General features: G+C 38.8%; 3 protein-coding genes across 4 annotated transcripts in view; 2 read left to right on the top strand and 1 right to left on the bottom strand.

Annotated features, from left to right (window-relative positions):
• Positions 1-4,299, top strand: part of LOC127661490 (WASP homolog-associated protein with actin, membranes and microtubules) — a 29,265-nt gene extending 24,966 nt beyond the window's left edge. The window contains 3 exon segments of the mRNA XM_052152223.1: positions 671-960; positions 962-1,020; positions 2,662-4,299. Of these exon segments, the coding sequence (XP_052008183.1) occupies positions 671-960; positions 962-1,020; positions 2,662-2,942 (630 nt within the window). The 3' untranslated portion in view covers positions 2,943-4,299.
• Positions 2,872-21,100, bottom strand: LOC127661556 (homer protein homolog 2-like). 2 transcript variants are annotated; one of them, XM_052152315.1, is made up of 9 exons: positions 21,010-21,100; positions 9,592-9,748; positions 8,779-8,910; positions 8,370-8,462; positions 7,285-7,421; positions 6,928-7,072; positions 6,518-6,628; positions 6,365-6,445; positions 2,872-5,100 (listed from the first exon to the last, which is right to left on the bottom strand). In XM_052152315.1, coding segments are annotated over exons 1-9 (1,047 nt in total). In that variant the 5' UTR covers positions 21,012-21,100; the 3' UTR covers positions 2,872-4,911. The 2 variants fall into 2 exon arrangements, with proteins under 2 accessions (XP_052008275.1, XP_052008274.1); XM_052152314.1 differs by lacking the exon at positions 21,010-21,100 and adding an exon at positions 20,474-20,763.
• Positions 21,101-21,740: 640 nt separating this feature from the next.
• On the top strand, positions 21,741-22,404 carry LOC127661560 (RNA guanine-N7 methyltransferase activating subunit-like). The gene is made up of 2 exons (XM_052152319.1): positions 21,741-22,022; positions 22,111-22,404. The coding sequence occupies exons 1-2, from the start codon at positions 21,880-21,882 to the stop codon at positions 22,244-22,246; spliced, it is 279 nt and encodes a 92-aa protein (XP_052008279.1). The 5' UTR covers positions 21,741-21,879; the 3' UTR covers positions 22,247-22,404.
• The last annotated feature ends 3,754 nt before the right edge of the window (positions 22,405-26,158 follow it).

Here is a 26,158-nt window from a genome sequence, read left to right as displayed (position 1 = left end):
CACATGGACAACCGAAGTATACTTTGGCATTAACAGTTCACGTTGATCTAATGAGTAAGTCACAATTTGCTGTGACCGATTCAAACTGATAACTTATGAGACTTAAGGCATGTTTGTCTTTTTATTGTCTTTTGAATTATTTCACAGCATTAGCTTTCTCATTATATTCAATGTAGACTGAAAACTTGCAACTCAAAAATATAATTTCAGTCGCTGTGGCTCTGTAAATTTAGTAGTTGTAGTGTTTAAAAAAAATCACTTGTCAGATTATTTGACCCAGTTTCCACCTGGTATTAAGATGCGTTTCTGGTGATCTGATCAATCACTCTGTCAGTGTGTTATTGCATGATATTAAAGCAGGATGTATACAGGATGGATTAGTGTTTACACCTCAAATGCGATGTAGTCACATTTGTATGTTATTTTTGTGATCCGATCACAAAACATTTTGAACCCAGTTTAGAGCTGACCACATGTGATCGGATCACCCGAAATGCATCTTAATCCCAGGTAGGGAAACAGGGTCCTTTAGAACAGTGTTCCGTTCACGCCTATGGAAGTATACTAACATTCCAGAACCATTAATGGAACTGAATGTTGTTAAAATATATATATATTTTTTTAATAATTCCCTATCCTAATGTTTGTGTATGTGTGTTGTTGCATTTAGAGACATCAGGGTCAGTATGTTTTAAAGACAGCTCATGTGAGGCCAGTATTGCATGACCCCAGCAGCGATGACTCCTCCCAGCCACTGTCAATCATCAGTCTGGAACCGCAGAGCTCCACCCCCTGCAGGAAGGGGCGGAGTCTGAAGCAACGTGACATCCCAGTCCAGATTCTGCTGCCTGCTGGAGGTGTAGCAGCAAATCTTGAGCAGAATATTGCACCTCCACCTGTCCTGCCCCTTCCTTCTGCCCCACCCCCTCCTCCTCCTCCACCTCCTCCACCCCTCCCTCCATCATACTCCACCAATCAATGAGAAACTGCCAATCAAAAAGAGTCTGGAGCAGAATGCAGGTGAATCACAATTACAGACAGACAATAAGCATTTTCGCCTTCCCTTATCTTAAAGATCGGTAGATTTGCCGACATATAGTGCATTGTTTGCTTTCTTTATTGCCGATGAAGTGGATGTGATAGAAGTTCAGACATAAACTTTATTCATTTGAATAGGATACATGCTGCTAAATACAATGTAATAAAGGAGGATTTTTTAATAATTTTTAATTGTTTTAATAAATCGATATAATAGAGAAGATTAAGATTGCAGGAAAAGAGAATTTTTACTGTTATATGAACACGAGAGTTTAGTTGAACTAAAGATGTCAAAATAAACATGAAACACTCATCATTGTTGTCATTGGAGATTCTGGCCAATGAAGAATAAGCCGTGTCGACGTCAGAGCTTGTGCATCTGCTTTGGGGCAACTGCACTGGCTGAGATAGTTGGGTCTTACCTTGCTCTCGCAGTACTTTGATGGCATACATAATGGTGACACAGTAGCAGCACCAACAAAAGTAAAAAAAATTAACCGGCATGCATTGTATGGCAGGCGGCGCTCCATCTGTGAAACTCTGCATGAAGTCAAACACACCTATTCTCACTTGGTTCAAACATGGTCCAAAAAATCATGACATGGAGTTATTGAGAAACGGCATTAATCGTATTTAAAGGGCACCTATTATGGAATTTTGAAAATTATCTTTCATGTAGTGTGTAACATTGATTTAAGTGAACAAAAACATCCTGCAAAGTTTTATATATTAAAGTTCACCGTAAAAAAAGTTATTGTCTCTCAAAAGTAGGAGTCGACTCTGAGTCAGTTTAATGAATCATTTTTCCAATGAGTCATTTTCCTTTTCGTTGTGACGTCAAGACGAAAAATTATCAAATTGGCCGCGCCCACTCATTGCGCATGCAGACACCAAAACTTGAAAACATCATGTCGACAACAAGACGCTGTGTTCTGAAGTGCATATCAAAAGCGACATTTTTTTCACTGCCCAGGGACGAGCATGTGAAGAATCAGTGGCTAGAGTTTATATTTACAACTATACCACACAAGTATAGCCCGAACCTTTTTTTTTTTTATTTTAGTTTTTATTTATATATATGTAGTTTTTAATTATTTGATTGAATTATACAAAACTTGTTAAGAGCATCCAGGTCATATTTCACCACAAAATCTAGAAAATGAAATTCTATTTTGTATTTAAAGTACATTTATTTTAGGACCATTAAAAGTTTAGCATGAGAAAACAAATAAGAATATTAAATGATATTTATTAATACAGTATTATTTAAAAATATTTTACAAATCTAAAAATGTTACTTGTCCCATAATAGGCTTCATTTTCTTTATGCAAAATATAACAAATTTCTTCTGATTGTAGGGTGACATTTTGGAGATTTATGTCTCTGCAGAACAAAAATGGGCCTTTCAGTGGGCGTTTTCAAACCATTGCGATTCAATGGATAGTTGAGAAATGCCCATCCTGTTTGGGAATGCCCAAAGATTACTACATGGAGATTCCCTACTTTCATTGGATAGTTTGAAAATGCCCACAGATTGGAAAACACCCATTGTTTAGCAGAGACCTATACTTGACATTTTGTGTTCAAATAACACGTACGTTCATGTGATGTTTGTGTTGCAGGATCAATGGACGAACTTTTAGCGTCGCTACAGCGTGGACAGAAACAACTGCGAAAGGTCACAGTCTCCACAGACAGCAGTGATGTCAGAGACAGTCTCATGTCAGCCATCCGTCTGGGCGTGACCCTGAAGAAAGTCACACCTCATACTGGTCCTGCACACAACTCTGACTCTGAGCTGGAGCGAAGCATCAAAGCCGCTATGATGAGGATGAAGAAGGTCTCAAACGACTCTGATGATGAAGAGGGCTCAGACACGCCAGCCGGAGACTGGGACAGTTAAACACAAATGACAGCCTTAATCATCTGTAATCTGAGTGCTGCTGCTCAAAGACTAACATTTAAGCCAAAGGCTGCAGGTTCCGTCATCTTCAGTTCCTGGTGTAAGTCACTCAGGGTATGAAGGAAATGTTGTAAATTGCCAAGAAAAGCTCATAACACAGTTTATAAATGCTATTTCCTGCACTGCGTTTCACAGGTTAGGTTTCTGATTGTAGGTGATTTCAGTCATATTTAAAGGAAGTAGCTTTGGGTTTTGGCACTGAAATGTGCCATAGGAGTAGGCTATATAAAGTTATTAACTGTGCTGTAAAATAGACAAAAATTGCACTGAACGATTTAAACTTTTGAAGCATTAATGCAAGTTAAATTTTATTTCTCCGAAAGTCTCATTTCTTTTAATTGTCAAAAAACTGTTTGATTAAAACACTAAAGTGCCTGATCACGATAAGATTGTGTTTCTGTGGATAGTGAATATCAAAGTTTGTGACATTTGTTTAATGAGGAAAGTCTACAACAAATCTAAAACACCCAGGATGTTGTGTGTTCATTTAAATGGTTCATGGTACAGCTTTTAAGTCCTTTTAATATTTATGTATTTAAGGGATGAAAGCAGAACAAGCAACAGGACAATAAAGAATCTTCAATTGTGTGAGTTCTAGTGCAGGTTTCTGCTGTTCCTCCGTTCACCAGTCAGAGAATCACAGTGAGTGTGAATTATAAAAGGCTGAATCGAAGGTGCAACAAAGATCCTGAGCTTTACAGAACTCTGCAACCATGTAGCTATGGAAACGAGCTTTGCAGGGATAGTGACATCATGACAATCCACTGAAGATGACGACACATGCAGCGAAACAATATTCATATGATACCGACACAATCAATAGCAGCAATATGTGGGATGCAGGTTGCCAAGGCAACATCCTCACCAATCAGAGGGTGAGAGAGAGACACCCACCGCTTCACAGACAGTAATATCAAATGCACATATTGCAAAGAACTTAAACTCGATAGATGACAGCACAACGGTTTCCTTCATAAACTATATTTCAACAATTATTCATTTTACAATTTTGATCAACAAAACAGGAAGGGAGGAAAGTGTCAAGTGTCTTTAAAAGTTTTCAGTAAGCCCCCAGGTGAGAGTGTTTACAGGAGCGTTAACAGAAATACACACTCACCCATGTTAAATGCCTATAATCTTCTATTGAACATCGTGGCAGGTATATTAAAGAGAAAAAAAAAATCTGGAGAGAATCAAGAGGAAGAGTTTGGAAGCTCACGCACTCTGCTTCTGACTCGAAGGCTGAGATTATTAAAAAAAAAGCCACATATAAATTATCCCATCACCCAACTGACAACACACACACACACACAGGAACAGAGGGAGGGGAGCACATCAAATACACAGCAGAACAAAATGAGTAAATCTGCACCATACAAGCAAAATTCCTTCCATCAAACAGATATTTGCAACAGAGATTTGGCTCTTATTTTCATTGATCAGAATTATAAATATTTAAGCAACAATGAAAATTATTTTCAAAAAAACAATCAGAAGACAGCGGAACGAGAAAGTTGCATCCTGCGGGAAGTATTGCATGAGTGTTCGAGTGGCCGGTTGCAGCATAGCTTCATGTTAAACAGATTGACACGTCAGCAACTCCGCTTTGACCGATAATCAAGGGCTCGTGGAGCTCCGCTGAGAGCGCCACCTTTAGGCACTTTGTGTTCATGCGAGTGTGTGCATATCAAACTACTCCAAACCACATGAAGCCCTGAGATCTGCAGCGGCAAAATTCCCCCTTCAGTCCGTGTGTGTGTGTGTGTGTCTGTAAAACTCTCTTCTCTCAGTGTAACTGTTGACCATCAGTAGCCCTTTAACCAGCAGATCACACACAGATGAGAAACGGCCAGTTACACAGAGAGAACAGAGCATGTGTGAGTGTGCATATGCGTTATGGTGTTTGTGTTCAGTTGTCGATGCCTAGTTTTGAAATCCCCTGCCGAACTTCATGTAGCTCATCGATCTTTCCATCGAGAACATCCATGAACTTCTTGAGTTCAGTCTTCACGTTCTTTTGTTTTTGCTCGCTATCGTTTATTTCCCCGTTTAGCTGCTTCATCTGCTCATTCAGATTTCTGTTGGTCAGTTCTGCTGCCTGTTAAACACAAACAAATGATCAACATCAGTCAGTCAATACACACACATCCTGTGAGAAATGAATACATAGATACATTTAGGTGTGCTGTTGGAATTCAGGCAGCTGCAATGCAAAAAAATAAATAAACGCATTTCATTTTTTAGTATTGAAAAAAAAGTACTAAAAATAAAACCGTGATTCATTCAGCTTTCATCAGATCATGTGTTATTAGTGCTGAACAGACTCTTTTCCACAAGTCTTTTACTTTTCCTCAGTTTCTTCAAATTGAATGAACCAATTAAAAATGAAGCTCTTTCATCCCCATCTGTTCCCAGACATCCCATTTTACATGCTTTCAATTTGCAATCTTTGGCATGACTTTAATTTGTTTGTGTATTTATAGCTAAACCTATATTCAAATTGTGGACTAGCTAATATTATATAATATGAGCAAGTAGCATATTGAATATACTCTGGAAAAGCAGGTCACTATGTGGCCAAATGTGATAATAAAATAACATATTATAGTTTAATAAACTATGTAGTCTGTATGTCGCTCACGCAAAAAAGTGCGTCTATTACAAACAGAGCGCAAAGTTCATGATGGTATTTTCCGTGTATGAGCCAAGGAGCTCTTTAAAAAAAAAAAAAAAAAAGTATAAGCAGCCAGTTTCACACATTCACTTTGAAGCACTCAGCACATGCAAACTAAACATTTATTCGATTAAACCTAATGTGGTTTTAATTTGTGAGCTAAACTTTTATGGAACAACATTTTTAAGTCAGATCGTATAGTTTTTTGGTATCGGAGCATTTTTACAAGCACAAGTAAAAGTACATGAGCATCCGAATGATGGACCCGATATCAGTATCGGGACATCCCAAGTTTTTAGAATCACTTGAGTCAAACATGACAGAGAGTGATAATTCTGTGCAGCGAGTTTTTAAACGCAAGAATCACTTTGCCTTACATTTAGCAAATTAATCGTGTTCAAACCGATATGAGAAATGATTCACTGAATGATTCATTCATGAATCAGACAACACTTTTTGTTGGATGTTTCAGTCTCTGAAGCTTCAATCGGTTGTGACAAAATTAAAGAAAACATTTTAAAAACCACACAAGTACCATTACAAACACTCTCTAACAGCGGCTGTTAATGAATTCTGATCCTGGACTTGTTTACGCAGAAATACTTTGGTGTTGCATCATATTCAACTGAACAGACCAATGACAGCTTTACAGTGTAGCGGTTGTTCGATTTGTTGTACTTTTATTTACCTTTAGTTTAGCTGTGATACTTTCACATTCTGCCATCAGCTGCGGGATGATTTCTGCCTGTTTGCGAAGATCCTCAAGCTCCTGAAAAACACAATCATGAGCTCAAACACACAGTAAGACAACATGGCAAATGTGTGGTTGCGAGTATCTTACCAGTTGTTTATCTTGTAAATCGGCCTCCAGTTCTTGAATTCTGACGGTCAGTTGAGCATTTCGCTCTCTTTCCACATTCACTCCTTTACACTGCAACTCCAACTCCGAGATCTACACACACAGAAATCATCATTACACTCTCCAGCTTCCATCTACAGCTCTTGAGTGAAGCATACACTTGGGCTTGTTAAACTCTTATTACAATATTCAATCGGTAACCCAATATTACAGCTCAATCAAATACAAAGAGCAGAAATGGTACCTGTCAGATTCTAAACCAGAGATTGGGTTCAATTGTCCAAACCAGAACTGCGATTAACCTTAATTCTTACCCAACAGCAATTAACTTGTACTCTAACCCAACTGTGATGATTACTAAACGAATCATAGATCAATCAAACTGTATTCACCTTGTTCCTCAGTTGATTATTCTCCTCTTGACATTTTGTCACTTCACTCTTCCAGTTCTCAGCATTGCTGTTTGCTTCCTGCAGCGCGTCAGCCAGCCGCGCATTACTTTCCTTCAGTCCCTGCAGCTCAGTCTCCCACTTCTTACTGTCAAACAAAAAAACAGACTTACTCAAATAATACGGTGTGTTTTCCCATCTGAAAAGGCCAGCTTAGACCAGTGTGAATTTCCAAGCTAAAAATACTGGTCACCAGCAAGCATGGTCTTTCTGATGAAGCTAGTTAACTTAGGTAGGCTTGCTGGTTAAGCTAGTTGAACAGTCTGGTAGGAACACCAGCATACTTAACAGAATTACTACCTCTGATCTACGACAGATTTGAGTTGGTCGTTTTCGCTCTTTAGCACCTCGTTCTCTGGGCCATATGAAATTTTCTCATCATCCGTTCCGTTGAAGCTGGATGCCTGATTGTCTGATGGAGTTTCACGGCCAGATTCCTGATTGGACAAATATTTATCACTCTGACACATTACACACAAAAATGCCAAGAGATCTCACAAATTACAATCGGATTGGCTGACTTCACACAATGTTCAGTGGCTGGGAGTACAATAGAATGAGACATAAAAAATACCAATATACCATTTTGTCAGACTACACTGCTACTTGTAAAAGTACTAAAAGTAGCTTGTTACTGAAAAAAAAAAGCAATAGTGTTTTGAAAACGGCTGAACTAGTGTCTTACTACTACAAAATGTAGTTTAGTAAGTAGTAGGGATGCACCAAATTTTCGGCTGCCGATATTCATCGGCCATTTTTAGACTAAATTAAACTGGCCTATCGGTAATACACATGAAAACGCAAATATGAAAAGGAAAAAAAAAACAATGGTTTATTTATTTAATTAATTAGTAACTCACTTTGTAAAAACTTGTAAAAGAGTTGGCACTCGTAAGAACATATAATATTTCATTTTTATTCTGTCTCGTTCTCACTTTAATGTGGAAAAACGCCATAAATGGACATGACGGTTGTGAAATCGGTAATAACCTATAAGCTACATGAGGTAAACCATCCAAAACGCTTTGAAACCAACACACTTTGACTTCTCCGATATCAGTCTGATATTCATTAATGCTGCACGTTTGATTGAATTGAGATTGAAATTGCAAAATGGCTTTGTGTGATTACTAATCTTTAAAAGGCTGTGTTTTAAACTGCAAAAACAGAAGTGCAAATATGTTTTAGAAGTACAAAATAACCTTGTTTCATATCAATAATGTTACAATATTGAGTCAGTTTTGTATCTTTTATGTATCTTTCACTGTGGCGGTCTTTAAACTTTTGGCCTGTCATGCGTTCAACAGATCAAATGTTCAAATGATTTATTGTTAGAGCAATGAGCTAAGTTGGATAAAGGAGGAGATGTTTGATGTCACATGTACCAGTAAATGTTCGCTGGACGTTTCTATGTTCTCCTGTGATTTCTCTCTGGCCAGTTTCGCAGCTTCTTTCACCTCCTGAAACTTCTCAGCAAACTGTGACAAAGATAAACCATCACTTACACCAGTGACTTGCAGAGAAACATTCACTTCTGATGGTTAAAAGACTTTTAGACAGATAACTTTTTATAAATTAACATATAAAAGTCAATAAAACATATTTGGCTGCTGAAGTTAAATGAGGCCGCAACAAAACACAATTTAATCAACTGACCATCACAGCTAATTATAATAGATCAAGAACAACCGCGTGTAATGCGCTCACAGTTCTGACTCACTGTGCAACAACATGCAAGCATGACGGTCGGTGTGTGTATGTGTGCGAGCATGCATGCGTGACGTGTTGTCAAACCTTAGACAGCTGTTGTTCAGAGGCGAAGCCAAGGCCAAACACTGTGTTCGCTCGACTATCGGCCCACTGACCGAACTTCTGTGAAGTTTTAGTGAAGTTCATGTTGGGAGTAATCGTGCTGTTGATAATGACCTGAACAAACAAACACACACACACAAGGATTATTCTTAGCCAAAAACACAACTGCCAATATGTTTTGATTTAAACTAACATCATAAAGTCATTTTATGAAGCAATTACTATATGACACATGTGTCAGGTTTTATTATCTTCTGCCTAAATATATAAACACACACACTCTTTGTACATTTATGGAACTGTGTGATGTCACTTCCATTTAGAGAAGGGAAGTTAACAGAATCACAATATCAAAACTGAATAATTAATATTTTAAGTCTCCGTCCTCATAATAAAACAATATTTCTATAATAAATGTAATGTGTGATCAAATGTATTGACAATTACATTCAGCGGTGAAAACTATTAGAAGACTTCTTAATTAGTAGCAGGATAGCCACACACATTTACAGCGTCATTCTTGAATCTGAACGGTTTAACCTCACTGTGCGTGTTTGTCTGCGACTAACACACTGAGCAAACGCTCTTAAACTGTGTGTCTGTATTTCCTCATGTTCCCACTCTCATAGTGACAGCAGCAGGTGTGTGTGTCTGTTCTGCGGCATCATCACTGCCGCCTCCATACTACGGGACTGATCCAAATCTCCATGGCAACATAAAACCATAAACCCATTGCCGAGAGAGATCCTCAATGTGCTGTGTGTGTGTGTCTCCATACACATGTGTCTTCCTGACCTTTGACCCATCCACGCTGATGATGCGGTAACTGTTGCGTGTGCTGTCATAGAAGTATGACACCGTCACGGCCTGTTTGCTGGCAGGAACCCAGTTCTTCTTAGTGCTGGGATCAATCTGGAACACATGAGCTCGAGTTGTGAAGATCGGCTGCTCCCTGAGACAGACAGACAGACACACAAACAGAGACAGACAGTATGTCAAGGTCAGCTCAGGTCATCACAGACACCACAGGTCAATGTAAACATGACTTCCTCTAAAATGTCAACATAAATGTGGCAATGACACATTTAATAAATGTACAAATAATCAACATGTCTATCTGTATTACAAATCACTCTTGGCGCATTTACAAATTTTAGCAAATAAAAGAGTAAAGTATGGACACGTCAATATTGCATTGCTCAATCAAGTAATGTTATCCATTTTTTTCTACATTAATATGTCCACAGACATATGTGGTCCCTCGGCCAATAGACCATTATAGAAGCCATGACTCAGTAGGATTCTATGGTAAATACCTGAACAACTGATTGTAATAGAGTGAAAGATTGATGTTTATTGGACAAGATTGGGAAAAATTGGGTCCCGAAAGCTGTGCTTCACTGAGAGCCTATTGGAGCATAAGGAGCGCTACTTGTGTTTGAAAAAAGTATCTAACTGTTTATTGGACACTGGGCTCCATGTATTGGTCAAACCCTCAAATGGGCAGGACTGCCAATAATTGAAACGGCGATGTACAAAAAATGACCTTCAAATTCTGTTTGAAAATGTAAAACACTGCTTAAATTTCACTTAATGAAAGTTTAGTGAATAGTGGTCTGAGAAGCAGCTTTATGGAATAATAAACTCGCAGACACAAAAATAAAATAGCTGATACGAGTGCGATCACTAACTTCAGTTTTACTTAAAATGTCAATGAATAATTGATGATCGGGGTCTGGGTAGCTCAGAGAGTATTGATGCCGATGATCACACCTGGAGTCGTGAGTTCGAATCTAGGGCGTGCTAAGTAACTCCAGCCAGGTCTCCTAAGCCACCATATTGGCCTGGTTGTTAGAGAGGGTAGAGATGCTATAATGTGGTTCTCGCTCTCGGTGGGGCGCGTGGCGAGTTATGCGTGGATGCCATGGGGAATAGCGTGGGACTACACGTGCTAGGTGTCTGCGGTAACGCGCTCAAGCCACGTGATAAGATGTGTGGACTGACAGTCACAGGCACGGAGGAAACGGAGATTCGTCCTCCGCCACCTGGATTGAGGCGAGTCACTATGCCACCAAGAGGACTTGGAGCGCATTTGGAACTGGGTAATCCAAATTGGGGAGAAAATCCACACACACACACAAAAAAAGGATTGTGGCTATACTTGTGAAAAACAGTTTGTATTTAAAGTTAGGGAAAATTAGGGATGTGTCTAAATCATTTTCTGTAATAAACATTATCCCACAAATGCTGACAATAGAATTGAACTTATATTAAAATTTAAAACATTCCTTGTAAGAATAAATATCTATGAACTAATGTAAAGTCTCAAAGCAGTGCTGGTTTTGATGGTAATGTCTGGTCTGCTCTGAGTGCTGTTCTCACTTCATTCTTAAGTTTGAGCAAAACATCCAAATCTTTGTGCAGATTCTATTGTCTGCACTCTTCACACTTGTCCCATGATAAATATACAGCAAAGTGCCTCAAATCTCGTTTGTTTTCATCATAATGTGATGTTCATCCACATCTCTGAGTGAGATGCAGCTCTTGACCACCTCCCATCCAACCCCCTTTTCACCCCCGTAACCGCCCACATATTTTCACACCCATTTTATGAGTCTTGTATCAGTTGTGAATGATTGTCGCTGAACTAGGAGGGTTTCATGACACTTTAAAGCCACATGGATGCACGTGTCACGCCCCCGCATACGCAATATGAAACAGTAAAAACCATTTTGCTCAAAAAAAAGAACTGAATGTCAAGATGTTTAAGGGCATATTACACGATATATGTGGCAAGCGACAAGCTTTTGCGATCTGGGCAGTATGTAGCACAAGCGCATTAATGCCTGCAACTGCTATAGCTCAACACGAGAGTGAAAACATGCATCTCTCAATGACACAATTACTGTAAATAGCTTAGTGTATTCTGTGTTGCATGTAAGTGATTGTACATAAATAATTAAAATGTGCTTTTATATGTCCATAAAATAGTATAACCATTAACATATCTCCTCAATAAACAAGATTGGTGGGCAGACATTGTTATTACAAGTATTTTATTTTCATGGGCTGTTTTCCCATATTTGATTTCTAAACTGAAGTAGGGTAGATCGTGTTTCACTAGTTAATGAGAGAAAAAAAAGAACAAAAAAAAAAATATGTCTGGCAGCTTGAATACATTTCTTAAATTGCTTTGGGTGTCTGTCGGCCAGGGTTGGGATGGTTACTTTTAAAATGTATTCCACATCGTAATTATGTCATCTGTACAGATTACAGAATACCTGCTGGAAAATATTCTATTATTCTAGTGTTACAGACCTTGAGTAATCTATATACTTCTTCAACAATGGCAGATTTATTTACTTGTTATTAAACTAATTTAAAGTCAGAACAAGTGAAAAAAACAGCCTCTAGCATCAGTCGCTAGTGAGCCTCGAGGCCAGGGGAGTGAAGTTTACACATACTGCACAGCTATCACATACCAGCTGGCTCCCGTTACACCAGTATAGTAAGACACATTTAAAATACAATTTCTGAAAAAAGCCCAAAGATATTATGCAGTGTTACTTCTAAAACAAGATGAAGTAAATTTATCTTGTTTTAAGGATTTTTCCAAAATTTTTGAAGGACAACAATACAAATATTATTTCTCATCAAGAATAGGATTTTTACCCTAATATCAAATGTCTTACTAGAGAAAAATAATTATGATCTAATGTAGTTAATCGTGCATGTAAAAGGGCTAGAAATAACATTTAACTTAGCATAAATCTAAACGTTCAAATGACAATTTACACAAGGTTAACCATTTCTGCTGCTTCAAACTTAATTCAAAACAATGTACACAATAACGTCATCTAATCACATTTATACGGATAAATATTTTCCAGCTGAATAGACTAAATAATCCATTAAACAAATAACAATAAAATGCAAAATAATCTCTTTTAAATGTAACTGTATTCCACTATAGTTACAATTTAAAAAGTTACTCCCCAACCCGGCTGTTGGCTTTAGATATTGTCTGTACAATCTAAAAAAGGTTGATAGTTTTTGATGTTCTCTACGATTGAATATCAAAACTTAGGTTAATTATGCATTTTAGCCAAACGTCACAGACAACTTTATGCAATTTGAGATATTAAATCATTTTTCAGATTACTCGATACATTTTATTTGTTAGATAGTGACAGCCCTATTACTACTAATACTTGTCAAGAACAGTGAACACCAAACACAAACTCTTTTTGCGATGGCAAATCATTGCTGTTGTAGGTTAACCATAGCAAAAAAAACGTCTACTTTTTTACTTCCAAAACTGCAGTGTGTGAACGTGGCCAAAATCGCATACTGCTTATCTTTCAGCTGTTAGTCAGCTTTACCTGAGCTGCAACACCAGATGACAAACATCATCCAATCCCACTGGCCTGCTGAAGGACATTCATTTCCCTATTATTACAGTACATCTATATGCGGCTCTGTTGCGGAGCTTGGAATGGCAAACTACCATCCTACATCCAGTTTATAAGAAATAGTAAGAAACTCAACCACGGTTTATGATATCATCATCTCAAACTCACAGCAGACATGGAGAGGAACAATAGCTGTGAGGACCATCATGTTAAGTCACATCAGTGTGTGTTTCAGCTGCATCACTTATTAAATCACCCTGAACATATCTTGACATGTATGTGCGTGTTTGTCACTCCCGTTCTCCACCTCAAATACAATCACACCAAACAATCTAGAACATTCAGAGAGTATCAGCTGAGCTTTGTCAGGAATGCAGTTCTACCTGCACACCCCCCCCCCCAGGAGCCTCACCTGAACTCTGACCTCACAACTCACTGAACTCAGCTCTGATTGGAGCGGACTGTGAGGAGTGGGTGGAGCTTTAAAGACACTGCGCTGCAATTGGGCATCCAACTCTCATTCTATTCCAGTTCTGCTGTCAGTGCATAAATATGCTCAAACACGAGATTTAAAATAAGCCTTTAACAGTTTAATAAGAAAATCATAATCACAAAACTCAATCACATAGCAAATACTTCCGATGACGGAACATTCAGGAACAATACAGTCCAAGCAACCGGTTCCACAGTCACAAATTCTATTGCGGGTGTGACACAGATACCCTTGAAAATAGTTTGCTGTGATATCATAAACCGCCCACACAATACTATAGTAAAACACCATGAGAGGTTTAGAACAGGATACTGTAGTTCTGATATATTTTCAGTCCCTTACAGAGAGCACTCGTTCCATCTGCTGTGTGACACCAAAACTGACACCTGAATAGTCACAGTTCTATACAATCAGGGATATAAATACACACTTAAAGCTGAAGTATGTAGTTTCTGCGCCGCTAGCGCCACCAAACGAAAAACGCAAAAACAAACTTTCTGAAAATGAACCTATGAATGGCTTACTTAAAGTTGTATCTGAATATTATGTTGGGATAGAAGGAAGTATTTTAACTGAAAAAGTTACATCAGCTTTAAGACATTAAATCACACATTGTTAATGATTCAAGCATCATTTCAACAACAAATAATGTTTGCACTGATGCAACTGCAGAACATCAGGTCAGGTCATGTTCTGCTTCACTTTTAATGTTGAAACAAGTGTCTATATAGTATACATATTTCATTTCATGTTCAATGAAAGCTGGCGACTTCTGCCGTCTTAAGCCACAGCGACGGTTGGCAACTAGATGTGGTCATCAGAGTTTCCTTTAGCCGGTAATTACCAGTTTCTGACCGTAAAAACGTACCAATGTCTGACGAATTAAAGCAATTTCGGACACAATGTTCGTGAAAATATTAACACGTAGCATCAGCAACCCTTTTAGTTGATGCCACAAGTATACAGTGTGATGCTTCACTGCCTTGGAGGTTTAAACATTACTGAAAACTGTAGTCAACATCATACAACTACAGCACGTTGTATCACACTGGCAAAAGACGCTTGCGTTATACCCGTCTCGCATGCCCAAAGTGAAAAGCGTCACACTTCAGAATCGCATTAAAACAGTAATGTTTGTCTTCTTTTGAAGGACACCATGATTATGTGCATCTCAACTGTATAGAAACATTGCACACATTTGACAATGTTGGCAGCAAAACGCTTCTGTGCTAAGTGAAATCTGAGAAAATCATAAAAATAAAGAGAAAGAAACAGGCCAAAGTGAGAAATTATTTGACATAACTTCGAGATTTTTGTTATTTTAATATATCTTTATGAGCAAAAAGATGTGGCAAAGTGCAGTTTAGCTTTTTGCTTTGCCCTCTGTTTTTGGTCTGAATGTTTTTGCTTAATTAGACTAAAATCCATGACTGCGGTTTTTTTTTATTATTATTAAAAAAACAGCTATAATGAACAAATGATTTTTTTAATTTGACTTGATTGGGTTATTACTATATTGCATAGTCCATCGAATTACAGTGCAAAATAAATACAGAAATTATTATTATTTTTTTTTTTTTCAAATTTGTCTGGTAAACTTTATAATTACCGGACACATTGGCCGGCACCTAAATTATCTTTATGCTAATGATGAGCAATTTTCAACAGCAACTACCAATAGGAGTGAAGAAGGTGTCACTGAAGCTTACGTGATCCACTCCTTTGAGATATTGGAGTCACGTGCAAGAAAGAGGAGAGGTTTCTGTGATCGAATTCACTGTACTATTATTTGTCTGTAACCATATACACTCACCTAAAGGATTATTAGGACACCTGTTCAAGTTCTCATTAATGCAATTATCTAATCAACCAATCACATGGCAGTTGCTTCAATGCATTTAGGGGTGTGGTCCTGGTCAAGACAATCTCCTGAACTCCAAACTGAATGTCAGAATGGGAAAGAAAGGTGATTTAAGCAATTTTGAGCGTGGCATGGTTGTTGGTGCCAGACGGGCCGGTCTGAGTATTTCACAATCTGCTCAGTTACTGGGATTTTCACGCACAACCATTTCTAGGGTTTACAAAGAATGGTGTGAAAAGGGAAAAACATCCAGTATCGCGGCAGTCCTGTGGGCTGAAAATGCCTTGTTGATGCTAGAGGTCAGAGGAGAATGGGCCGACTGATTCAAGCTGATAGAAGAGCAACTTTGCCTGAAATAACCACTCGTTACAACCGAGGTATGCAGCAAAGCATTTGTGAAGCCACAACATGCACAACCTTGAGGCGGATGGGCTACAACAGCAGAAGACCCCACCGGGTACCACTCATCTCCACTACAAATAGGAAAAAGAGGCTACAATTTGCAAGAGCTCACCAAAATTGGACAGTTGAAGACTGGAAAAATGTTGCCTTGTCTGATGAGTCTCGATTTCTGTTGAGACATTCAGATGGTAGAGTCAGAATTTGGCGTAAACAGAATGAGAACATGGATCCATCATGCCTTGTTACCACTGTGCAGGCTGGTGGTGGTGGTGTAATGGTGTGGGGGATGTTTTCTTGGCACACTTTAGGCCCCTTAGTGCCAATTGGGCATCGTTTAAATGCCACAGCCTACCTGAGCATTGTTTCTGAGCATGTCCATCCCTTTATGGCCACCATGTACCCATCCTCTGATGGCTACTTCCAGCAGGATAATGCACCATGTCACAAAGCTCGAATCATTTCAAATTGGTTTCTTGAACATGACAATGAGTTCACTGTACTAAAATGGCCCCCACAGTCACCAGATCTCAACCCAATAGAGCATCTTTGGGATGTGGTGGAACAGGAGCTTCGTGCCCTGAATGTGCATTCCACAAATCTCCATCAACTGCAAGATGCTATCCTATCAATATGGGCCAACATTTCTAAAGAATGCTTTCAACCTTGTTGAATCAATGCCACGTAGAATTAAGGCAGTTCTGAAGGCGAAAGGGGGTCAAACACAGTATTAGTATGGTGTTCCTAATAATCCTTTAGGTGAGTGTACATGGATATAATACAAAATTATGCATAGAAAAGAAACTGTCAGCAGTCTGAGTGAGTATGAGACGTACACTGATAGATCGTTCATTCCGTTAATGACATGATCCAATGAGCACTGCTGCAGTTTTTATAGCTAAAAACACACTCTCTGCTGAATGTGCATTTTTAGGGTCAAGAAAACAAATTCCTTGTCACATTAGAAATACATTTTTGTTTTTATACGTCTCATCTCTGATCAGATTTTCAAAAGATATGGCCAGACGTGCAGTCCACCAATAACGTTAGAATGATAACAGTAGGAACGCCCACTAGCAACGTACAGGGACTAGCCACATCAAGAGATAAAGTCACTGCATGTGTGAACGGGGCTTAACTGCTACTTTGAGGATGGATTACTTGTTCAAGTACATAAATGTATGTTATGCTGAATCCTTCAGGGTTTACACTGAATTCCAAAGCTTACCTCGGGCAGACGTGACCCAGAAATGTCCTCCATTGTGACTAAACTTCAGTTTGCTCTAAATCAGGAGGTTTAGCCAGAGACTATTTAGCTTGAGATGCAGCATTGGAATTAAAATGAATGGGAGAAATTGGAACACCCAATATGGAGGGTTTAAAAAAGGAAGTCCTGTCTTACAAGAGCCAATCAACTTTCAGATACAGACAGTTACCTCAAAAACATGCGGATTAGCTTGATTAGCCTGCAAATCAATTTCCTTTTTTAGCATGATCTAAGCAAAAGAGACATAATTTATAAAACCAGTGTTAAATTGAAATGAGTTTTATGATTGTAATTTTGACCAACTAGATTTCAGTCTTTCAAGTAGATAGGAGCTGTACTTTCATGACGCTTGTATGCATAAAAACAATAGCTGCCCGTGGACTGACTTGCCATGAAAGGGACTTAGATTTAACTCATCCCAAAGCTAAAATTAATTAATTAACTTTACTGAAGTAAAGTTCAGAAAAATGTAATTCAGTTGAACTTTAGTCAATTCACTTCAAGTCCAGTTTAGTCGCAGGACTACACTAAATCAATAACTGTCTGCATATTAATTTTTTCCATAATAAATCAGAGAAAGTCTGTAAGTACACAAGTGTGGAAGACAAGTGATTAGCTAGTATCATTTGTTTTTTCAAGGTCTAGCAGTTCTTTTATTCACTTTCACCATTATTGGCTGCTCTAATAAGCGGTTTGAGATTAACAGCTTTTCTAGGTTTAAGAAAATCCGCAAGGCAACATTAGATCTGTTGCTCAAGAGCGTTTGCTGCTACACCATTTCAACATTCACTTTCACGGATGTTCCTGATGAAACTACGCGATGGAATTGATGTAAACTCAAGATCTGATGGTGGTTCTTGAATCAGCACTGCTTTTTTGCATTTACTAGCAATACAGTGTTGGTTAAGTCATTTACTTTGGCTTGCAGGGCTGGAGCAGATGGTTGAAGCCAACACCATCTGCTGATAGAGGCTTCAATCCCCACTGGAAACCCGCTGTCATTTACCAGCCGTTAAGCACTATAGTGGGATCCTGAATGTTGTGCGACCGCTACACACAATGCTGTACGGTTTGACCTGCAGTTGGTTTTGCAGACAGTGACTTCACAATGTGACAGACCAGCATCAATAAACTCTTTCCATTCATGTAACTGGAGACCAGCAGCAGTGTGAAGCTCCAGACTCTCAAAAGTACTTTAAATAGACACTCCAGTGCAACACCTTACTGAACCCCTGACAGCCAGTGAACTTGAAGATGGTTCCTACAGCTATGAAATCATGAGGCATCCAGCGTCAAGTAATGTCTGGCGGTTTAGAGTCAAACCCTGACTACACGGTTTATTAACTTCATCCATTCCAAACAGCAGCCAGAGAGATTCCACGCTGTAACAGGTTTATGTGTAGAATGAGGTTAATCTATAACCATCCTGTCACTAAAACAGCCTGAAGCTAAAAACAAACCCGTAATCGATCAACATTACAGAGATACAATAATCTCAGCGGAACATGGAACACAAAGCAATGAAGTAACTTATATGCCGATTATAGTCAACCTGATTTAAAGCCTGTCACTGCAAATTATGTCATCTATGCTGGATCACAAAAACACATTCTAGATATTTACTGTAGGCCTAATACATTCTGAACATTGGTCAGACTATATCTTTAAATTACTGAGATATATACACTCACTGAGCACTTGATAAAGGTACACATATTAATGTGATTATCTAATCAGCCAATTGTGTGGCAACAGTGCAATGCATAAAATCATGTAGATATAGGTCAGGAGCTTCAGTTAATATTCACATCCACCATCAGAATGGGGGAAAATTCGATCTCAGTGATTTTGACCATGGCATGATTGTTGGTGTCAGATGGGCTGGTTTGAGTATTTGTGTAACTGCAGATCTCCTGGGATTTTCACACACAACAGTTTCTAGAGTTTCCTCAGAATGGTGCCAAAAACAAAAAACATCCAGAGAGCAGCAATTCTGCATACGGAAACGCCGTGTTGATGACAGAGGACAACAGAGACTTGCCAGACTGGTTCGAACTGACAGAAAATCTACGGTAACTCTGATAACCACTCTGTACAATTGTAGTGAGCAGAATAACATCTCAGAATGCACAACATGTCAAAACATGTGGTGGATGGGCTACAACAGCAGAAGACCACATCAGACACTTTATTAAAACCATAGTGTTCCTAATAAAGTGCTCAGTGAGTGTATTAGACACTGCTCTGACTATATCTGGGATATTTACTCTTATGTTTTGGTTGAACATACTGAAAATGTGATCAGAACACACTACTCTCAAAAGTCTCATGTTCCACAGAGTGACAGAAACCAGGTACTGTTTTTCTTAATGATGTACTAATTACACAGAGCTGTTTTTATTATCTTGTATCATGATATTGTGTAAGAGAAACCGAACTGACTGCACAAACCTGTCCTGCAGCTCCTTAAGAAACCCAGCAGTGCTCAAGGCAAGCTGAGTTCAGACCGGCGTGACAGACACACACACACACACACACACACACACACACACACACACGAGAGTTGTTCAGAGTGACAGCACTGCTGCCGACTCAGCTGTCATCAGCTATATACATTTACATATAGATTTAACACTGTTTTATTCAAATGTTGTATGCGTGTACATTTAATAAAGTCCAATCCAATAGACTATTAAACATCAAATCTTAAGATGTTTTAGCTGAAGGGTGTTTTTATCTAGAGCTGCGCGAGCTCGTGCGGGGGCTGCTGAACGTGCGCATAAATAAAAGCCAACATATCACCTGCTGTACAAACACAAAACACACACAATCTGACTCCTTACTCTTGAAAGATCGTCACGGACTTCAGCCATTGATATTACAAAACCACCGGCACTGATTTTACACCAAATATGATGTCAAGCGCAAGTCATTTGACCATAAACAAGCTCCACGAAGGCGAAATAATTCACTTTACAAATCAAATTAAAACGATTAACGCGCACTGGATTAACACGTGTTCATATGGAGACAATCCAAATCGAGCAGTACAGTATAGCTTTATGTTTTAATAATGACCTCAAACTTTTTCTGATCCGATTCTGCCACACGCGCCCACAAATGTAGACTTATCTTCAACCTTTGCACTGTCGTTTTTCATCCATAAAGAAATCGAGAACCGTCGGAGAAATAATGAAAACCAACACAACAGTAAAGAAAGCAGTGAATCAGCCGACGTCACTCACCCCATTTCTGCGACTTTAGATCGGATCTGCGGCGTTTATGATGCGTCTCTAGTTTCAGAAACAGTCAAATCTCCCGCATCGGTTCCAGCCCGATATATGTCGCTAGAGCTGAAATCTGATATTCCCGAACTATTCCGCCGTGCATTAATCCTCTAGGACACGTCACTGAGATAAAGAGCAGTGTTTAATATTCAAATGGGGCACTGGTGAAATATATCAGTGAGAGTTTGAGTTCAGTCCACAGCAGAAGATCATGAATTTAAACTGAGCGACGGACGTCTCTCTCTCTCTCTCTCTCTCTCTCTCTCTACACACACACACACACACACACACACACACACACACACACACACACACACACACACACACACACACTCCCCCACAGCAGATCAAGTTTATATTATTTCCCTTTATACATCAAGTCTATATCCATCAGATCGATGTAACAACATTACTGAGAGGACACGATAAACCCCCGAACTATCTGAAAACTTTAGTTATGGTTATTATTATGGTAATATTAAACTTCTACTTACATTTCAGCTGAACTAATATGTTCCGCTGCGATGCTGCAGGTATCAGAAGAAACGCGTCATTTTTGGGCTCGTTTGTGGAAGGCGTGTCAACTGATCCAATCCACCAGCTGCATAATTAATTAAACCGCCAAGCCAACGAAAGACTAAACCGGCGTCTGTATAAACCAGTTTATACACGCAAAAAAAAAAACTAATTCGCTCCAAATAACTGTTATCAATGGACAAACAAACAACGTCAAAATCATATTGAATATTTTTATTTTACACACGTCTTAGTATTTATTTATAAAAATAAAAAAAAACACATGGTGAGCAGAGCCTTTCTATCAAGGGGAACCTACAAGGTTAGCAAAACCAAGCGTAACGCGGTGGTGCCCGGCGAGGAGTACATTTTTTTACATTTACGTCTATGGAAGAGATGCTTCAGTGTTCTTAATGAACTGCTTTTGTGAGTAAACAGCTCATCACTTGAACCGTCTTTCCGTCACGACAGGTTTTGCATTGTATATGACAGTATCAGCAAACGGTGACGTACTGCTGTAACACGCTAGTTGACCGTACGCTCCCTCTCCTATGGTAAATGATTGCAGATCGTTTTCCGGTTTAGAAGATCTCTGTTGTGAACGGAAGGGGAACAGAATCTGCCGGAACTATTGTTGTAGCCCTCACGGAGTCAAATAAAGGTTGCACACCACGCATCGGGCTGTTATTTAGCTTTTGTGCAGGTGAGATTTCACGTTGTCCATAAAGTATAATTTAGTTAAGGTATTGTTATTTATTTATTTGAATTACAAAACTTAGCCTAATTTAAGTTTCACGCTGAATTGGTGTGGTGAAATTTATAGGCGCAAGTTTCCGTTAAGGGGTGAAATGTCTAGCGCTACCGACTTTGACGCGCAGTTCGCGTCGCGGTTTGGCCCGGAGGACACGGAGTTCCAGCAGTATCGGCAGCGCGCGCCAGACGTACCACCTGTGCTGGAGGACTGGAAAGCGCGCGGGCGCAGAGACAGACGGTCATTAAGAGTTGGAAATTTAAATAAACTTATTTTTTTCTGCTCTGTGAACATATTTGTTAATGCGTGTGTATGTGTGTTTCTGTAGAGGTCCAGAGCAGCGGCACCACGAGGGCAGGAGCCGCGGACAGTATTTCCCGGAGCGCCGCTGGAATGACCGCCGCGATGAACGATACTCTAGTCACGACTCCTACAGTCAGAGGTCACATTACAGTAACCGGTGACTCCTAATTACCCTGACCGACACATTTACACGAGCTGATCTCCAGTTTTTACTTGAAACGAGGTTGTTTGTTTTGCCTCGTGTAGCTCTTTTCTATTCTCAATTGAACTATTTTCATTCTTGTGTAAGTAAACTCATTAAAATCATTCCTCTCTGAAAAGTGACGCTTTATTCATGTCTAAGTCAATGTGTCTGAGCTCATCTGGTGAAAAATGAACATCTATTCCCTTTATGCATAACAGCAGAATTCACATCTAGAAAACCGGTCTGAATTAAAGCCAATGTGACACATCTAGAGCAGTAAGGGCTGATGGGTACTCAAAGGTCCAATCTGAGTCATGATACCTCACACTGCAGTCAGCACATGCAAACACACCTGAGAAATAACAGACAAAAACATTGTAAGAAAATGTGTTGTACATGATGTCTGAGCAAACAGAATTATTCAGGCTAACTGCAGCTCATTCATCCCTTAACAGTGCATGTCAAAAATGTGATGTGACAGTGCTGTCATGCCTGTCTCTCTCACTGTATCTGTCTCACACTCTCATCCTGTCTGTCCCTTACACAATCTGTCTCTCTCTCAATCCCCCCTGCAGCACACTGTGTGACCTGAATCAGAACTGACTGTGTGATGAGTGCTTGAAAAGTGTCAATTAAAGGCGTTTTAGTCCGCATCACTGGTATAGACACTGTTCTGTGTGTGTGTTCAGTTAGCATGTGTTGTCCTGGAGGAGGTGAGTATGTTTGAGTATTCATGAGTGTGTGTTACTGTGGCTGATGTTCATCTATTTTTATCCTCTAAAGCAGCATCTTCAGCCTCAGGCAGCATGTCACATAAATACAGTCAACAAGAAGAAAAAGCAGAAGAACAGCAGAATCAAATAACTACACACAGACAGAGGTGATCCTATAGGGACTCTGGGGTCCCTAGGCAAAAAAAAAGTGGGGCCTTCTGAATCCCCCACACACATACCACACCCTTTTATAACACTAACCATTTGTTTTCTAAAAAATAACAGGAACATATCAAACAGAACATTCGCAGTAAGCTATATATAAAATGCACATATATTCAATTAATGCAATAATATGTATATTTTTTAAAGTGCACGTTGTAATACAAACAAAACCAAAAACATTAAAAGTGCACTCAGCATCACTTGACACTTAGCCATTGTACAGGGTCATCTGATATTTTTAAAGAGATCTGACTGCCTTCTGTTGTGGTGATGCCGCTAGGGAGAGGTGTGGCCTCTTTGTCTTTATGAGGTGTTGATGTGATGGAAATACCTGCTGTTCTGGCACTGCTGGATGTGTGAAGCTCCTCTTCATCATGAGCAGAGCAGGAGGCTGCACTGGAAGTCCATGGAACTGCTAAATAATTCAAGTAAATCATTATATAAATTCAGATATCAGATAAATTAAGCTTTAATATTCTCCTTCAACATGAATATTCTCATTGGAACACAGAATTAGGTCAAGTAATTTTTGAGAGAAGGCCATATCGATATTAATGTTAATGAATTGAATTGTAATGCTCTTAGAGAGAGTATTTAAGCTTCTGTCTTTCACTAAAAGCAGTTGTTTTTGTAACATACAGCATAGGTTCAAAAGCTAGCAATGCCATCTCAACCACTCTTTTCATGAATAATATATAATCTAATCCATAGCAGAAGTTGCTTATCTAATCTCGACAGAAACAAATTAACTAATAACTCTCTTCTATATGTACCACTCTTTTTCTGTTACACACACCATGAGAGTCGCATAATTTAGAGGAAAACTATATATCAATCCATTTCTAAAGAAATGTGAAGTAAACATTTGATAATCCATAAAATGTGTCTAAATGCACATATATCTGGACTACATCTAATGAGTGTTGTTTACCAAAGCCTAGCAATGACAAAAAGAGGAGAGCCTCAGGGGCGGTTCTAGACCGTTTGTACTGTATTATACCATAAATGTCCCCTGTACACAAAACATCGTTTGCGGTTTTAATATTTGCAAACATACACATTTTTTAAAGACAACCAAAGATTCACCAAAATTGAGAACATTTTTATTTATTTTTTAATATATAAACCAACAGGTGCGACAAATGTATCAATAAGTCAATACATCCTAACATTGTGGTTTTCCTCACTAACTTTAAGCCACGTTGGCATGCTATTCTTTAGAATGACTAATGCAGTAGCATTCTTGGGTAAATTGAATGATAGGCTACATCATCATTTTAGGTTAGAAGTTAATCAGTAGGCTATAATCAGCATGTACAGGTCTTGAAAATGGTCACCATTTCTTTTAAGATTCTTTTAAACGAGATGGCTTTAATGTGTTTGTTTTTTAATCAATATTATGCCTGTCAGTGTCTATGCGCATTCCTATTAGAATACTGTTGCTAATGTTAAGCTAAATTCTCTATTTCTGAGCACACGTGAGCCTTTCCCTTGTGATTGATGTGTGTTAAGTATTTGATTGATAAATGGTGTTTATAAAGAGGACGTTATGTTTGTTATCTTGTTATCGTAAACCATTTAGTGCATCTCTTGCATTTAATTGCAAGAAGCTTTGTTCTCTTTCTCCTGGTTAGTTGCGCATTTGCTTTTTAATCTTGTGCCTGTACCCAACAGTACCAATGTTACAGTTTTTCTCAATCGCTTTGGCGCAATCGTCAAATGACTATTAAACTTTGTCAAATTATATGACAAACTATATGAACATTAGGTCATTTGTTCACTTGACTATTGTCATTTACTATTGCTTTGGCACAAAAAGCATTGAGAAAGCCTTGCAGATCAAAATTGTTTGCATTCATTTGCTATTGGATGATATTACTCTCAAATGCAATTATACACATGTTCATTTTGTAAATCCCTACATACTAAATAGAACAACCACCAATCACAATAACCTGCTACACATATATTAGATACATAATAGTTATGTGATATTGTTGTAATATTTGTCAGACGGATAGACTTAAGCTAGATAGAGAGCAATTCAATTTCTGTATGTATGTATTCAATTAATGTATGTACAGGTAAGAATTAATCATTGTACACTTCACAATGCTGTAATCTCCTTGTCTTTCAGTATTGACAAGTACAACCTGTATATGCAGAATATGTTACACAATGTGGGATATGTGTAACTGTATAATTTACAATATCTACTGTAAATTATTTTCTAAATTGCTTTAATATCTTTTATAGAGAGAGCTGGAGGCTGATGAATCACCACACATTTTTGTGTATGTTGATAAGGCAGGATTCAACTTGATCAAAGTCAGGAGACATGGCCATAATATTATTGGTCACCGAGCCACTGTTGATGTGCCTGGCCAGCGTGGAGGGAACATTATAATATGTGCTGCCATATGTGAAAATGGTATACTCAACCACATTCCCATCATTGGGCCCTATAACACACAATGTTTCCTCAATTTTTTGGAAACTCTTTACAGGGATCTCATTCCTAAAAATGAGAGGGGGTTGGTAAGAAATGACTTGCCAATGTATGTTATAGTTTGGGACAATGTAAGTTTCCATCGTTCAAATACAGTCAGGGAATTGTTTGTTGCCCACCCACGTTTTTTGATGGAGTTTCTCCCACCATACTCCCCATTCCTAAATCCCATTGAGGAGTTCTTTTCTGCATGGAGATGGAAGGTCTATGATCACCGTCCTCACGACCAGTTGTCCTTACTGGGTGCAATGGATGCTGGTTGTGAGGATATCACAGCAGATTGTTGTAGGGGGTGGCTGCGTCATGCCAAAAGATTTTTCTCTCATTGCATTGCAAGGGAGGATATCAGGTGTGATGTAGATGAAATGTTGTGGCCAGACACAACATTTGTGGTTTTGAGGTTGATGAACTTGCAGCATATTTTTTCTTGAAAATATAGTAG

Source organism: Xyrauchen texanus, chromosome 21 (genome assembly GCF_025860055.1).
Source record: "Xyrauchen texanus isolate HMW12.3.18 chromosome 21, RBS_HiC_50CHRs, whole genome shotgun sequence".
NCBI classification, from domain to species: domain Eukaryota; kingdom Metazoa; phylum Chordata; class Actinopteri; order Cypriniformes; family Catostomidae; genus Xyrauchen; species Xyrauchen texanus.
This window is presented reverse-complemented; position numbering and strand designations above follow the sequence as displayed.

Excerpts from the sequence above, each read along its gene's own strand:
- LOC127661560 (XM_052152319.1), top strand. The coding sequence starts at position 21,880 with ATGTCTAGCGCTACCGACTTTGACGCGCAGTTCGCGTCGCGGTTTGGC. Across the intron at positions 22,023-22,110 it reads CGCGGGCGCAGAGACAGACG|AGGTCCAGAGCAGCGGCACC; the intron begins GTCATTAAGAGT and ends GTGTTTCTGTAG.
- LOC127661556 (XM_052152314.1), bottom strand. Across the intron at positions 8,911-9,591 it reads TCAGCGTGGATGGGTCAAAG|GTCATTATCAACAGCACGAT; the intron begins GTCAGGAAGACA and ends TTGTTTGTTCAG. Across the intron at positions 6,446-6,517 it reads ATTTACAAGATAAACAACTG|GAGCTTGAGGATCTTCGCAA; the intron begins GTAAGATACTCG and ends TGTGTTTTTCAG.